The sequence below is a fragment of the Neovison vison genome, chromosome 9 (genome assembly GCF_020171115.1).
Source record: "Neovison vison isolate M4711 chromosome 9, ASM_NN_V1, whole genome shotgun sequence".
NCBI classification, from domain to species: domain Eukaryota; kingdom Metazoa; phylum Chordata; class Mammalia; order Carnivora; family Mustelidae; genus Neogale; species Neogale vison.
In genome coordinates this window covers 12468976-12485636 of record NC_058099.1, presented here as the reverse complement: position 1 = coordinate 12485636, position 16661 = coordinate 12468976, and the positions used below count along the sequence as shown (strand labels likewise).

The following is a 16661-nucleotide window of genomic DNA, read 5'->3' as shown; positions in this document are numbered from 1 at the left end:
GAGATCACATAATACCACCTTAGCACTATATGTGCAGCAACACTATCTTTCAAGAATGAAGGCAAAAGGAAGGTAATTTTGGACAAAGAGAAACTGACAGAGTTTATTACAAATAGCCCCTTGCCAAAGGAACTTCTAAAAGAGTACTTTCAGGAGAGAGAAAACGATCCTAGAAGGAAAGCCTGAGTTGTGAGGTGTAATAAACAAAGCAAATGGCAAACATGGGCAAATCTAAAATATACCAAGGCTTTGTAGAAACTAATAATAATGTCTAATTTGTAAATTTCAAAAAAAGGATAAAGTAAGAGAGAACTAATACATTGGACAACAAAAGCAGGTAAGTCAGGAGGGATGTGACCAAAGCGAAATATCCTAAGATCCTAATGTTGTTAAGAGGAGAGTAAAGATACTAACTTTAGACTTTGTGAAGTTAGTTATACACATATTAAATTTTCTAGGGTTACCACTAGAAGAAAAAAAATAAGATGTATAACTTCCAGACTAGTACAGGGGGAAATGGGAAAAGGAAAAGTCAATTAAAAAATATATGAAATCCATAATCATAGAGGGAAACACTAATAAAACTCTTTCATGGTCAGACAAAATTAACAGGGCTATAAAATTTGTATAATGCAATCCACAATCTAATCTGATATACATATGTAAAATACTGCATTCAATAGCTAGAGGATATGGATTCTTTTCAAAAACAAATAGAACATGACCATTTATAAGGCTATAAAGCCAAAAGCTGGAAAACAGAAAAAAACAAGTAAGGAGAGAGAACAAGAGAAAGAAAGGAAAGAAAGAACATCCTTTAGCCACCATGTTATTAAGATAGAAATTAATAATAAAAAGATAAGAGAAATAATCTCATAAGTTTAGAAACCCTTAAAAAACCACAAAGCTAAATAACTCACAGGCCAAAGAAAAAATCTTCACAAAAATGTAAACTACATAGAACTAAAAGGTGATTTTTTTTTTTTAAATGCTACATACCAAAACTGTGGGTACAGCCAAAGTGGTACTTAGAGGTAAGTTTGTAGTTGTTTGTTTGTTTTTTGGGTTTTTTGGTTTTTTGTTTTGTTTTGTTTTGTTTTTAGGTAACTTTATGCCCAAGAAGGGGCTTGAACTCATGCCCCCAAAGAGCAAGAGTCTCGTGCTCTACTGTGACTGAGCCACCAAGGTGCCCCAAATCTGTAGTCTTCCTAGAAAAGAGATAGGCGAAGCATCTAACTTAATGTCAGAAATAGAACAACATAATAAACCTCAAAAGTAGAAGAAAGGAAATCATGAAGAGCAGAAAGCCATGACATAGAAGACAAAAACAGAATGGAGATTATCAATAAACCGAAAAGTTGCTTCTTTGAAAAAACTAATGAAATTGAGATTCGTGTAAAGCACCATAAGTGAGTAAGCAAGGGTACTGAGCCTGGACTAGGGTGTATGGGAGTGGAGGGGGTCAGGAAGACTTATGGAAAAGAGGCGGCATGAGCTGAGCCTTGAAGGATGGGTAAGAGTCAGCCAAAGAAAGGAAGGGCACATTCTAAGGAAAAGGGAAAACATAACCACTGTAAAGGGGAACGGCACAGCACAAAGGCTCGGGAGACCCCCCCACAGTGCGGTGTTAGTAGCAGATCAAGTTCAAGGCATGGGATGTGTGAAATATAGATAAGTTTAGTGTCAGATATTACTCAAAAATATTCACCTGAGTCTTTACTGTATACCCAATATCATAGACTGAATACAATACATTGATTATATTTTTTAATGCTGGCAACAAACAACTCCACGAGGTACTATTGTATCACGCCCATTCTACAAATAAAGAAACTGAGGTCCAGACAAAATGTCCCCATGGTTACACAGTGAGTTATTTCAAACCCGCGTCTGGGTGGTTCCAAAGTCCATGCTACCCTGTATCTCAGGCGTGGAAGTCTTCACATGGATCTTTTAAGGAGTCTGAACTTTATTCTTGAGGCAAATATTCAAATCTACCCCGCAAAAAACAAAACTCACTCTTAGAGTGAAAGTGTGGGATGGCGTTACAGCTGCCACTACCCTCTACCTCCAGGACCGAGTCCGCTTCCTGTGGTGTCCAAAGAGTCGACGTACCAGTCACAGGCCACACAGCAATGCGGAACGACAACAGGAAGCACCAGGCTGACCTGAGTTCCTGAGGCATATTTACAATTGCTACCTGGGAGCCAAGCACTGTTCAGTGACGAGGACGGGATAAGCACGTGTACTTTTTTCAACATCTTTATTGAAACACAGTTCACATGCCACACACTTCACCCATGCCAAGTGTGCAGCTCAACAAGTGTGTAGCACGGTCATGGAGTTGTGCAACCATCAAACAACCGATATTAAGACATTTCCGTCACCCCAAAGGGAAATCCTGTACCAGCTGTCGCTCCCAACTCCCCCCACCAAAAGCCTCCCCAAGCCGTAGGCAACCACTAACCTACTTTCTCCATACAGATTCCTCTATTCTGAGCGTTTCATAGCAATGGAATCACATCACGTGCGGTTGTCTGTAACTGGCTTCTTCCCCCGAAGATGTTCTCAAGGCCCATCCATGTTGTGGCGTGGATCAGTGCATTCCTCTTAAGGGCCAAATTACATTCCACCATGTGGACCGACCACACCGGGTTTACCCAACAGCTCATGGACATTTGGTTGTTCTGCTTTTCGCCTATTGTGGATAATGCTACTATGAACTTAGCATAGTGTTTTTTAGTGAACATACACGTTCGTTTCTCTCAGGAGTAAACAACTGCAATGTAGCAATTCTATCTTTAACATTTTGAGGACCTGCCAAACTGTTTGTCAAGTGCCTGCACCGTTTTACATTCCCACCAAGAGCGTATGAGGGCCCCAATTTCTCCACATCCTCATCAGCACTGATGATTTGGGTGCCTGGGTGGCTCAGTGGGTTAAGCCACTGCCTTCAGCTCAGGTCATGATCCCAGGGTCCTGGGATCGAGTCCCGCATCGGGCGCTCTGCTCAGCAGGGAGCCTGCTTCCTCCTCTCTCTCTGCCTGCCTCTCTGCCTACTTGTGATCTCTGTCTGTCAAATAAATAAATAAAATCTTTAAAAAAAAAAAACAAACACTGATGATTTGCTTTTTCAGACATCCTAGTAGGTACAAATCATATTTCACTGGGGTTTTGATTTTCATTCCCCAAATGACTAACGATGGCACGTGACATTTTAATACAACCTTTAATGTGTCCCTTTTTTTCCACATCAGAGATACTTTGACAAAACCTGAAAGACAAAGAAATAACCTATTGAAACTTTCCACAGTTTCATTATCCAACTGTATGTGAAATGCTTAAATCTTAACCCATGGGAAGAAGATCCAGGAGCCAGATGTGGGGAAAGGGACAAAGGTAGAGAGAAAATCAAGCATGTCCACTGAGTAAATTACTTGAAAATTTAAAAGTGGTAAAGCCACATTCTGATGTGGCTGTTTTCTTTTCTTTTTTTTTTTTTTAAGATTTTATTTATTATTCCTCAAGAAATTAAAAATAGAGCTTCCCTATGACCCTGCAATTGCACTCCTGAGTATTTACCCCAAAGACACAGATGTCGTGAAAAGAAGGGCCATCTGTACCCCAATGTTTATAGCAGCAATGGCCACGGTCGCCAAACTATGGAAAGAACCAAGATGCCCTTCAACGGATGAATGGTTAAGGAAGATGTGGTCCATATACACTATGGAGTATTATGCCTCCATCAGAAAGGATGAATACCCAACTTTTGTAGCAACATGGACGGGACTGGAAGAGATTATGCTGAGTGAAATAAGTCAAGCAGAGAGAGTCAATTATCATATGGTTTCACTTATTTGTGGAGCATAACAAATAGCATGGAGGACAAGGGGCGTTAGAGAGGAGAAGGGAATTTGGGTAAATTGGAAGGGGAGGTGAACCATGAGAGACTATGGACTCTGAAAAACAATCTGAGGGGTTTGAAGTGGCGGGGGATGGGAGGTTGGGGTACCAGGTGGTGGGTATTATAGAGGGCACGGCTTGCATGGAGCACTGGGTGTGGTGAAAAAAAAATGAATAATGTTTTTCTGAAAATAAATAAATTGGAAAAAAAAAAGATTTTATTTATTTATTTGAGAGAGAGAGAGAGAGTGAGAGAGAGAGAGAGAGAATGACAGAGGAGAAGGTCAGAGGGAGAAGCAGACTCCCCATGGAGCTGGGAGCCCAACGTGGGACTCGATCCCGGGGCTCCATGATCATGACCTGAACCGAAGGCAGTTGCTTAACCAACTGAGCCACCCAGGTGGCCCAAGACGTGACTGTTTTCAATTTAGACATAATAGCTACACAAAAACAGCCCTATCAGAATGCCCTGCCCTGAACTAGGAAAAATGATCAGAACTAGGTTTGGCAAAGATAGAGGAAAGATTCACCTAGTTCACTCTCCTCTCCAATATTTGTCATTACATCTTTCAAAAGCAGCTACACTCATATACTGTTAAGTAGAAACTGCTACAATTCTTGGAAAGAAAATTAGTGATATGTTCCAGAAGACTGAAAAGATAAATGTTCTTTCACCCAAATATTTCACTTCTGCAAAGTTTAAGAAAATAATTTAAAATGTAGGGGAAAGGACTCCAGAAATTTTTTCAGAGAACAATCAGTCTCAACAATTACTAACATCAAAATTAATAAATGAATAAATCTCACTGGATGAGATTTTTTTTTAACAATTAAGATGACATTTCTGAAAGTTTTTATAACATAAGAAACTAAGTTATAACATGGGCATTAATAGTAACATAGTAACACTATATCAGCTTTGTAAAACATTGACCTTAACCACATCAGCTGAAACTTATGCTGAAGAAATGCTGGAATGAAATGCTTCAAAATGAAAAGAGTCATTGCATCTCTGGTAGGACTATAAATTTTTTTCAATTTTTTTTCCAAAATTTTAGTATTTTAAACAATGGGCTTTTTAAATGAAACTAACAGCCAGGCTCAAAGCCCAGTCCTGTACTGATGACTTAGGTAATTAAGTAATTTCCAATGGTCTTATTCAATTCTAGGCAGGCTGGGAAATCATACTCAATTTAGATGGGCAGTGTGGTTACTGGAACAAGACCCAGCCCGAGAGCCAGGAGACCCAGCGTCAAATTCTCAGCTGTATGTCACCTAACACCTCAGAAGGGTGGGAAAGCTGAACCGGACCAGGACTTACTGTGTGGAGGCTCTGGCATGCAGGTTATATACACTATCAAACATATGCTACTCAAATGGGACAAGCATCCTCTGAGACAAGTATGATGGTCCCTGTGTCAGAACTAATAAATGGGGGGAAGTCAAACCCAAATCTAACTCCATTCCATACTGACACCTACCAAACAGAAGTAAGGAAGTCTACCACACTCACTGCATAAAGTTCAAGTCAATTAGATAAATGTATGTAAAAGCTCCACATAAAACGTCTAGCTCTGGGGTGCCTGGGTGGTTCAGTTGGTTTGGGCTCAGGTCACGATCTCAGAGTCCTGAGATCAAGCCCCACATTGGGCGCTGCACTGGGCGTGGAGTCTGCTGAAGATCCTCTCTCTTGCTCTGCCCCTTCCCCCTTCCCTCTCTAAGAAAAAGAAAAAAATCCATCTCGCTCCATAGAAATCTAAGACTCTAAGGTTGTGCACACAGCCTGTTAATCCGTTAGAAGTTTAATGGCATCGGAAGATAGAATTCTGTGTGTTTTCTACCCTCTTGGGCCAACAAGTCAATAATAAGAAAGGACTGCTTTTAGTGAATAGGAAGGAGAAAATTTTTAATTAGAATAAGGTAGATTATGCAAGGCAAATGATTATCTATTAGATGTTTAAATAATCAACAGGGGAAAGGCTTAGCATGCAGATGAGACCAAATGTAATTATCTGTAATATTTGTAAACCAATAAGAAAAACATCAATATAAGCAAAGTAGAAACATAAATGACTGGGAAGGTAAATGAACAAAGAATACATTTGGGCATTCCACAGAGGAAGTAGTACAAGAGACTGGTAAGTATACGGAAAACCCAACCTCACTGACAAGTAGAGAAATGTGAATCAGAAGACCCCATTTTTACCCAACAATTGGGCTCAGATTTAGAAGATGAATAGGAGACGGCATTGCAGGAGAGGACAAGACAGGCACTCTCAACGTTGCTGGTGGCATTTGACGGTAACCATCAAAACACAAAGTGCATACACCGTCTGACCCAACAACTCCTAGGAATTTATCCTACGGAAGTATTTGTACAAATAAACACTTAAATTGTCTAAACAGCAACGTCCCCTGTGCCTTTCTTTGTAATTGCAAGGGAAAAGTGGGTCACAATATCCATCAATAAATTTTATGATGGTATATCCATAAAATGGACTATTAGATTGTTATTAACATGAAATGAACCTACACTTACTAACAGAGAAAGATGTCCCTGCTAAAAAAGCAGTTGCCAAACACTATACATATTGTTTGACTGCAGCATTTAAAATAATGTGTGTTTAAATTTATATATTCTATATGTAAGTCTTGCATCTCTACATATGATTCCTTTTGTGATGGTCATTAGCACCGCTCACCGGATATTCTGATTATCCTATTTATGCCATCATGGTAGGACCGCGCATCCCCAAGCCCTGGGAAGTTAGCCATGCCATGTAACGCTGTGCTGAGTGATAGGTGAGCACGGCCACTTCTGGGGAAAAAGTCTTACACAGTGTGCACATTCTCTTCCCCTCGGTGACTCAGAGAAGCAGGCGTCGAGCTGGAAGCACAGGGCTCTGAATAACCAAAATGCGGAAAGCCTCCCTCTCCACCAACCTGCACTGAATCCCTGAGTGTGAGCAAGAAATAAACTTCTGTTGTTATCAAGCCACTGATACATTGTGGTTGCTTATTACTAGAGCACAATTTTAGTTATCCTGACACATGCAGGAATAAGAAAAAATTCTGGAAAGATCCATACCGAACTGGATCTTTAAGGAGAAGAGTTAGAAGGAAGGGGATGGGGTGAGGAGTGGAGGTTTGAGATCTGTATATATTTTTTATAACCACACATTGTTTTTGGAGGTTGAACAAACTTATTTATAAATAATCTTAGATGTCCAGAAAAATGACCACTGTTGCTTTCTTAGATCCCAATAAACAACAGTTCTGACACAAAGAGAAATAAAATCTCCCTATGAGCATAAAGAACAAAATAGGAAAACTGTCCTACATAAGAGTTCTGGGAAGATGGACAGAAGGACTTTTTGGAAAAGTGACAGTCTAACGAATAGGGATGATGGGCACAGGAGGAAAACTGCCCTGTTCTTCCAGCTCCATGAAGAATGAGGAGGTTTTATTCAGATGACAAGAGAAGCAGATGGGGCTAGAGAAAGAGTCATCAGAACTGCCTACTAGGACGTACAAAGACATTTCTAAAAATTACTAGATAATGGTTCAAACACACCCAGGGAAAAAACACGCACACAAATGGCAGCCAAGGCAGCTGTTACAGCAAGGCACGACTTACGTGACGTGAAAGGAGAGATTTGAGTCCATCTGGGATGGAGAAGCATGATGACTGCTCTCCACCAAACACTAATCTTTGCAGAGGCATCTGAGGGCCCTAACTTGGCAGCAGCGCAGCAACCACGGGAAGGGAGGAGTTCAAAACTAATGAAAGGGCAAGCAAGATTATTTGCCTGTTCACACCTCCAAGTTTTTGTTATAAAACTTAATGAAGATGTCACAGAAATTCACTGGAGGGAAAGCCAAACAGGTACTCCTACTGGAAACCCAGGCACTTTAAAGATTTTCTGATTTAACCCTCATTACAATCCTACCAAATATGGGATGCTCATTCCTAGAGATGAAGAACCTTTGGCTCAGAGAGGGGAAGGCAAGTTGTCTGTCCAGGGTCACAGAGTCAAGACTCAAACCCGTGTCTGGCTACGGTCTTCCCAGAGTCCGTGGGGAGGACTGTAGGGATGACAGGAGTAAAGAGATCAACCCAAGAAGTCTCCTCCACCCAGCTAATGGGTACATTCATACACACAACCTCAGTCCTCCCTGTGAACTCAAATAGCTACAATAAGCTCCCCACAGTGATGTATTTGATAATTAATACACCAAAGTATGAGGAAGGCACCAGGTTCAAAATGGAGCCTTTAAATTTTTCAGTTAAATTCACAAAGCCTTCAAAGTATAATTGGTTCAAAAAGTTTAAGTCTGTGTTATTTTAAAAATTTTAAATCTAGACTACATCACATTGACATTCATTTAAAATGTAACTGTTCCTTATCCTCAGAGATCTGTGTGTGCTTTGTTATTTGCTATATCCCAAAGCCCAAATATCGTCTGGCACAGAGTTGGTCTCAAATTATTTATGAAATGATTCCAGTGAGCTGGTCATAGATGTTCTGGTTTACCAGTAACCTATATACACAGACTAAAATCTACAGTAGTTTCTTTTCTAATTTTTAAAAGTAGGTCAAACAACCAATGTCTGTAATTGCTCAAAGGAAGAAAGATGGCTAACATTTACTAACTACTGACAGTGTGAGTTAAGGCAATTTACATACATTCCCTCATTTAATCTCACAAAAATTCTGCAAGGTAGGTGTCACTTGACTTGTTAGAGGTCAAGAAATTGAGTCTCAGATTCTATATTTAGTACATGATCAGTTGGGTCACATTAGTCATTAGTAGCAGGGATTTTATTTATTTTTATTTTTTATTTATTTATTTTTTAAAAGATTTTGTTTATTTATTTGAGAGAGAGAGAGATCACAAGTAGGCAGAGTCAGGCAGAGAGAGGGGGAAGCAGGCTTCCTGCTGAGCAGAGAGCCCCATGCGGGGCTTGATCCCAGGACCCTGAGATCACGACCTGAGCTGAAGGCAGAGGCTTAACCCACTGAGCCACCCAGGCGCCCCAGTAGCAGGGATTTTAACTCAACAGTCTGAATCCAAAGCCCATGCTAGCTCCAAGACACAACACTTTCCCTCTAGAGAAGGCATTCAACGAGTGGGCAGTTACTACGATAATATGTCCTTTCCAAAGAATAGAATTAAAAGAAAAAGGATACGTATGATTAAATTTTTGCAGTCAACGTCTGCTGATACAAACCCAGAATTCAGAAGGCTATCAAAATTGAGGCTATTTACAACAGAGGGTACTTTTACATAACATGGGAAACAGCTCTAGCAATTATCAGCTAAAAAAAAAAACAAACCCAGAATTTGAATTTGTACTAGTCATTGAACTTGAACATGAGCCTCTAGAACTTGTTCTTTGAAGGACTGTTTGAGGTGTTAGTGTAGATTTGTGAAGCTATTGCGCATACCATGTTGTTCAAACAGCAGCTAGTGAGAAGTGATTTTTATGGCCTGACAAGCTCAACAGGCAAAGGAAAAACTGCATGTCTGTTGAAAGGAGAGCATGTGATGAATGGGATATAAACCGTTCTTACATGCAATGCTGTTTTCAAAAAATGGAATGTAAATTGCAATGACCATCCTGGAGATGAGAAAGAGAGGTAAGATTTAACTCTCCAGTTTTTCATTTTATACCCCACCTTCTTCCAGAAGGAATGAGATGCAGTGATTCATAGAGCAGGATCACATTCCACAGAGGAGACAGGCTACTCAGCTAGTCAAACGGCACCCAAGTTGCTTCTCAGTCTGTGGGCAGCAACAGACAGGATTTGGAAGGTGCAGGCACCAAAGATAGATGTCAACGTGTTTTATTTTAAGTCCTACTTGCAATACTGCTCTCCTGGATCTGAGCGACTCCACTGTCATTTGAGAGTTATGAGTCAGACAAATGGGAGGGTTAACGAGTGGAGAATTATAAAACACACTGACAAGTGTGCTTTGGAACAAGACAGACCACTGTTTGAACCCTGACTCTCCTTCTTAGTTGCTGTGCCCACCTCAGTGTCTTCAGGCATTATCGGGGACTAATAATAATAGAGTAACCCCCGGTAGGGTGGATTTTAGCCAAGGATTAGCAAAGAAGACAGCGTAGGATTATTCACCAGTTCCAGGCACAGGCCCTAGATGGTTTTGCCACTTGTTACCTGTGGCCTTGGGCTAGCCCTGCACCAACCTCTTCCTAAGCCTCAGTTTCCTCATCTGTAATTTGGAAGTGATAATAGGATCTACTTTGGGGGTTTGCTGTGAGGATTACATAAAACAATCCACAGTAAATGTCTGATACAATTTTTAATGAACATAAGACACTCAGCACAATACCTGGCACATAACAGATATTTCGTAAACAGTAACCGATGTTTAATAAACAGTAATATTCTATAAGTTATAAATAGGACAATATAATTAGTGTGTACATATTCGAAGGAAGGTTGGATAAGGTTCAGAAAACAACTCATGATTTGGGGGTCTCTGAAAAAAAGAGCTCCCACTGTAATAGATCTTAGGACAGGTGCTTACGCAAGCTATTGTCAACAAAGATCCTTCTGTGGAATCTCTCAGCGCCCTCGTTCCCATCAGCGAACCGGTGTCCATGGCACCACTGCGTACATATACACAACCTACATCTCCAGGGAGGGCAGCTCGTAACAACAGTGGCATCTGCTCTCCTTGGTGTCTTTCCCTTAAGGTTTCTTTACTGATGGTGTCAAAACCACAGAAGGATACACAGGGGATGGGGAGAGAGACTCACACAATTGGAAGAGGACCACACAAGTCCCCAAATATTTACTGAGCATCCACCATGAGCCAGGAACCATCTGTCTCTTTCATGTGGCAGCTTCAATAGTGACTCCATAAACCTGATTTAGCTATTCTCAAATAAACTCTCGCCTTATCTATTAAGTTCACAGAGCTAACGTTTGTGACTTCTCCTTTGAGAGGCAAATTCAACATTGCAGACACAGTTGGATCAGACCTGACCAGACTGGCTAGAACTGAAAACAGAGTCATCAGAGAGTTGGCGTGGGGCTGAGAGAGTGGGCAAGAGAAGCTGAGTCTATATATGGCAAAGATCCTGTAACCATATTCAGGCAGAAGCACAAGCCTCTTGGTGTGGCCTCCAACGTCCTCCGTGATCTGGCTCCTTCTTCATCCCTCCCGCTCTCCCACATGCTCTCTATGCTGCTATCTTCCCATTCTGCACACGAAAGCTGATCCGTGCTCCTTGCCTTTTTTCCTACTCTGTGTGGAACGGCCTTTACCCCCATTCAACACCAGACTGGACTGCCATTGTGTGCATGTCTGTTCCTGCTGCTGGAGGGCAAGGAGTGATTCCCATTCACATCTAGATCTGTAACTCCAACCCAGGGTCTGCAGACAGAGAGCCAGTAGGAAACAGAAAGAAGTGTCCAGAACTGAAGGCTAGGTTCCAAAGGAGTGTCTGTTTCGAATGCTAGCTCCGCCACTGATCAGCCACATGACCTTGGATAAGTTACCCTCTGTGTACTTCAACTTCCTCTTCCGAAAAATAGAGACAATGAGGCACTTCATTGGGTGTTGGGAAAATCAGATCACTGTAGATACATTAAGCACTTAGAAGAGTACCTGGTGCAGGCTAAGAGTTATGTAAGGGGTCATCATAGTCGCTGACATCCACAATCATTGTTGTTAAATGTGTAATAAAGAAAAGTGAAGGAGGAAGGGAGACCGTGTCCTGTAACCAGGCAAACGTTGAATTCACACGCTGGCTACGTGATGCCGTGCTAAGTGGACCGTGTGCTGTGGCCCCTCACTGTACACTCACGAAGGAGATATCTTTACCCTGGTTGGTGTTCATGATCTTATTTCCTACCTGGACTGCCCGCTCACCCCTGCCAAAGCCAGCCAGCTGGGTGGGTGTCCCAAATCCCACAGCTACAGCCCAGCATCCAAGGGATGCCGTTCAATCCCTCACGTCCCAGCTCCCGGTGGAGATATGTCTGCTCCTAGAACATCAGTGCTGAATGTTACAGGTGATCTTGTCCACCATCACCCCTGTAACAAATGGGGAAACGGAGGCCTAGAGAAGTAGTGTCTGTACTTCGTTAGTACCAGCTTTATGTACATTACTAGTCAGACAGTCAATTTTACAGTAGGTACTAAAAATACCATCGTCATAGCTTAAAGCTGGAAGGAACTTAAAGTTTACCGACTCCAGTACTTTGGAAACTCCACATTCTAGGGTATCAGGATGAAATATGAGCTCGAGACAAGTAGCATCATTTGGTGAATATTCATCAAACATCTACAACGTGTGCCAAGTCAGACACCACTCCCCCCCTCCCAGGAGGACCAGGACCTCACAGACTCATAGGGAAGAGGGACATTAAGTGAATAATCACACGTCGAATAGGAAAGTCCTATTGTGGTGAGTGAATTTGTTTTAAAATCTACCAGAAGGAGCAACTCTACCTGCAAGCCAGTGTCTCTCTGAGTGAGAAGGGAAAGGCAGGGTTGGGGTGGAGGGGGCAGTTACAGGTGGTGCCTGGAAACTGCCCCCTACACAGGGTCCACCCGTGCAAGGGCCTCGTGTAGATGAACATGACCATTATGTGGCTGTCATAGGAGAGCCCAGGAACCACTTACCTCGCCCAACTTATCCCCATTTGATAGACAGGCAGACGAAGAGGCCTAAAGAGCTGAACTCACTTGCCAAACAAGCAGAGTCGATAAACGGAAAGACCATTAAACATGCACATCCCACCATACTGAACTAGATGCAAAGTCCCAAATGTGCCTCAGCTAGGCCTATACTATGCCCTCTACCAGAGATCCAAAGTCCACAGCCCCTCCCTAACTCCCCGCTCCTTTTTGGCACTCAGAACTCAGCTTACATCTCTCTCCTCCAGGGAGCTCTTCTTGGTATGGCCTTCCTCTTCTCCCCCAGCACCTACAGCTCTAAGGAGGGACAGGGAGACACGCATCACATCATGTGTTCATCCATTCAACAAGTATTTATTGAACACCGACTATGCGCCAAGCACCTGAGGATACAGCAATAAATAAAACAAAGCCCCTGCCCGCATGGAGCTTACATTCTAATGATGGAAACAGATAATAAACAACAACACACGATATAGTGTTGAGTAGAGTTTGTAATAAAGAAGAGTAAGGGTTGGAGGAGGGATCACAGGGGAAGGCTTCTCTGAGGAGGTGGCATTTGCCCTGACATGGAAAGTGACAGAGTGAGCCATGCAAATAATTGGGAAAAGAGCATTTCAGGAAGCAGGAGCAAAAACGCTATAATCACTGCAATGGATTTTTCTACTTGTGTTTTATCCCTACTGAACTATAATGTCCTGGAGGCAGAGGTTACATCTTAAGGGTCCTTGATTCCCAGGGTCCAGCATCCATGGCAAACACTCACAGACTGAGTGCATGAACCTGGCATGTATGCCTGCTGGTTTCTGAGTCCTTCTGGCTGCATCTCTCAAGATCTAGTCAGCTTCATGTCTCTCTCTCCCACAGGGCTAAGCTAAGTGGGGCCGCTCAGCCTCGCCTGGTTCTTGTGGCCTGGTTTCAGTCCCTGGATTCTTTTTTCATTAAGACTACGGCATTGACAAGTTCTCCAATTCCATGTTGTTCTGGCCCTCTTATTTCTGGCCCAGACCTGGGATCCTGCCCAGAACAGGGAGCCCTCCTTGCAAGTTTCCTAGGCATGAAAGTCCTCTGAAACCCCAGCCCCAAGCCTGGGGACCCTGACACTAGTAGAGCAGGGAATGGGAAGTCAGATGCCCCCAATGGCTAACCCTTTCCCACCTGAATCTTGACTCCCCTCCAAACTACATGACTCCTTCCTGTTGGGACGCCAACCTTCTGACCTCATCGATACTTTCTGTGGCCATCTCTCTGTGTGTTCCAACTTCATAAAACCATTCCTGAATGTCTGCCATAAGCCAAGCATAGAGCTAAGTACCCGAATCTTCATGTTGCCTGCTGAAGATTCCCATTCCATCAGCAGACCATCTGAGTCTAAGTCTCCAGACTTGCCTCCCCTAAATTACAATCCGCCACTCCTGGGACCCTGTTAAATAGCCTTAGAAGCTGAAAATTAAGTCAAATGGCTGTACCCAGTCAGCCAACTGCAACAGGCACCCCTCTGTGTCACTGGGGCTGCATCCCAGCCCCCGCCAGGTCTAAAATGGGTTCAGGGATGAATAACCCATCCCTTCACTCACCCGTGCATCCACCACTTACTGACACGCACTATATGCCAAGTCCTGCCCTGATGATGATGCTGGTGGCGGTGACAGCGATGGAGGAAGAGGGAGCGGAGAAGGTGGTGGGATGAGTTACCATTTACCGCACACTTGTGCCACGCTACAATAAGCAGAGTCCTCTAACGCTGATAGGAGACAGATTATTAGCTTCACTTTACAGGAAGGAAACAGGCTTAAGAGGTGAAACAACGTGCTCCTCGAAGTCACATACCTAAGTGGCAGGGTGTGCTGAGACCCTAAGTCTGTCTGCCTCCAAAGTACCAACTCCTCAACCGCCGCACAGGAAGTGCTGTACCATGAGAACGAGAATGAAGTGACAGAGAGGGTCCCGGGCCCCGAAGACCCAAAGCTGGTGGAGGAGACAGACACAGAAGCTAAGATCTACAATGTAGGGGAGTGCTGGCGTCTGGGGCGGGTGAGCGCTGATGGCTAGAAGCCAGAGCTGTAGTGTTGGGGGAGCCAGGGGAAGGAGTGACTAACTTGACCCGGAGCGGGCTTCAAGTCTTCGGGAGGAAGGGACTTTGGCGGCTAGGCCTTGAAGGATGAGCACTTGGGAGCCTGGTGCTCAACAGGAGCTCAGCCCTCAGCCCTCAGCCCTTAGCCCTGGGCCGTGACGGGTCCTCTGGGGACGAACAGTCCACCCTCCCCCCGTGCCCACGAACCGGGCCGCGCCTCACCTCCTTCCACCTGAGCTGGCGGATGCTGATCTTCAGGGCGTCCAGGGAGGTCCTGGCCTTGGAGCTGTCCACGGTGACCGGCCGCTGGGAGCAGTATTCGTCCGCCGAGCGGCCCGAGCTCCGCCGGCAGCCCCGGCCCTTGCTCCGGGGCTTCCGGTGCGGGCAGAGGGCCAGCACCCGAGCCGGCTGCGGCTTCGCCAGGGGCAGCGTGGGCGGCGGCCGCGGGGTCACCAGGGCGTCCCCTTCCTCGGCCGCGCGGGGCTGCGCCCGGGCGCGCTCCTTGGACTGCTCCTCCGGCGCCTGGCGCTCCGGCTCCCCGGCCGCGCCCGAGTCCACGCCGACCGGCTCCGCCGCTGCCGCCACCGCCGCCGCCGCCGGCGCTTCGGCCACGGCCACCGCCTCCGCCTCCGCCTCCCAGCCGGCCGCCAACTCCCTCTCGGAGCTGCCCCGCTGCATGGCGCTCAGGGCCGGTACCAGCGCCAGTGCCACCGCCGCCGCCGCCGCTCGGCCGTCCCGGCCCGCGACCAAACTGCCGCCGCGGCCACGCGCTCCCCGCCAGAGCCCGTTGCCATGATCGCTCAGGCTTTGGTTGACAAGGGCGGGCACCTCCTCGGGACGGGGCCCGGGAAGGGACAATTGCGGCCGGAGCCGCGGCGACCTCATAGGCGACGGCACCCACGTGATCAGGCCTGTCACAGAGGCGCGGGCGGCCATCTTGGAAGAGGGCGGAAAGCCGCCTGGGACCGCCGGCTCGGGAAGACGGCGCTGGTTATCTAAGGGCGCAGAATTTGGAGGCAAGAGAGGAGATTGAGGTTACTAGGGTTTGGGGCACTTGTGGGGCTCCTGAGTCCGGGGGCTGTGGGGGGTCTCAAACAAGAGGCCCGCTTTCCCCCATCCCGCTACGCAGTCGCTGGAATAACAACCTCGGAAGAAGGAGGCAGGACCTCGTTGGGGGGAGGGAACTCCACTATCTGGAAGCACCTCAGTCTGATGCTGGCCGGGACCGGTCCAGGCCCTGGGGGAGCAGGTATCCGCTGAAAGAAGCACCTGCTGGTCCTGGGAGAGCCCCAGACGGAGAAGGGAGGCATCTTTCCCTGCTCTCGGCGCCGCATGGGATGGAGAAGCCCTACGCATCCCCCGTCAAGTGGAGGGCATTAACACCGCTTTTCTTATTATGTCCCCTTTTTTATTGTGGAAAAATAAACATAAAAGTTGCCATTTTAACCTTTTTTTAGGCGTGCCATTCGATGGCATTAAGTGAATTCATATGAGTGTGTAAAAACCATCACCAACACCCATTTCTGGAGCTTTTTCACCTTCTCCAAATGGGAACTCTGTACTCATTAAGCCATAACTCCCCATCCTTCCTCCCCCCAGCTCCTGGTAACCACCACTTTCTCTCCATGAATTTGACTCCTCCAGGGACCTCATTACATACAAGTGGAATCATAGAATATTTGTCCCTCTGTGTCTGGCTAATTTCACTCAGCATAATGCCTTCACGGTTCATCCATGTTGTAGCATATCTCAGAATGTCCTTCCTTTTTAAGACTGGATAATGTTTCGCTCATGAATCCACCACATTTTCTCTACCCATTCATCCGTCAATGGACATTTGGATCGCTTCCACCTGTTGGCTGTGGAGAATAATGTTGCTAGGAGCACGGGTATACAAATACCTTTTCAAGTCCCTGCTTTCATTTCTTTTGGGATGAAATATACTTTTAAAGCCAATCCAAGGAGAGGGTTCTATCCTCTTGCCTTAGGGAGCCACTTTTTTTTT

At 45.1% G+C, this 16661-nt stretch overlaps 1 protein-coding gene across 1 annotated transcript in view; it reads right to left on the bottom strand.

Moving 5' to 3' along the window:
- The window catches only part of TTLL11 (tubulin tyrosine ligase like 11), a 225814-nt gene extending 210412 nt beyond the window's left edge, over window positions 1-15402 (bottom strand). The window contains exon 1 of the mRNA XM_044264981.1: window positions 14879-15402. Coding sequence (XP_044120916.1) covers window positions 14879-15334 — 456 coding nt within the window. The 5' untranslated portion in view covers window positions 15335-15402. The remainder of the gene's footprint in view (window positions 1-14878) is intronic.
- Window positions 15403-16661: the final 1259 nt, after the last annotated feature.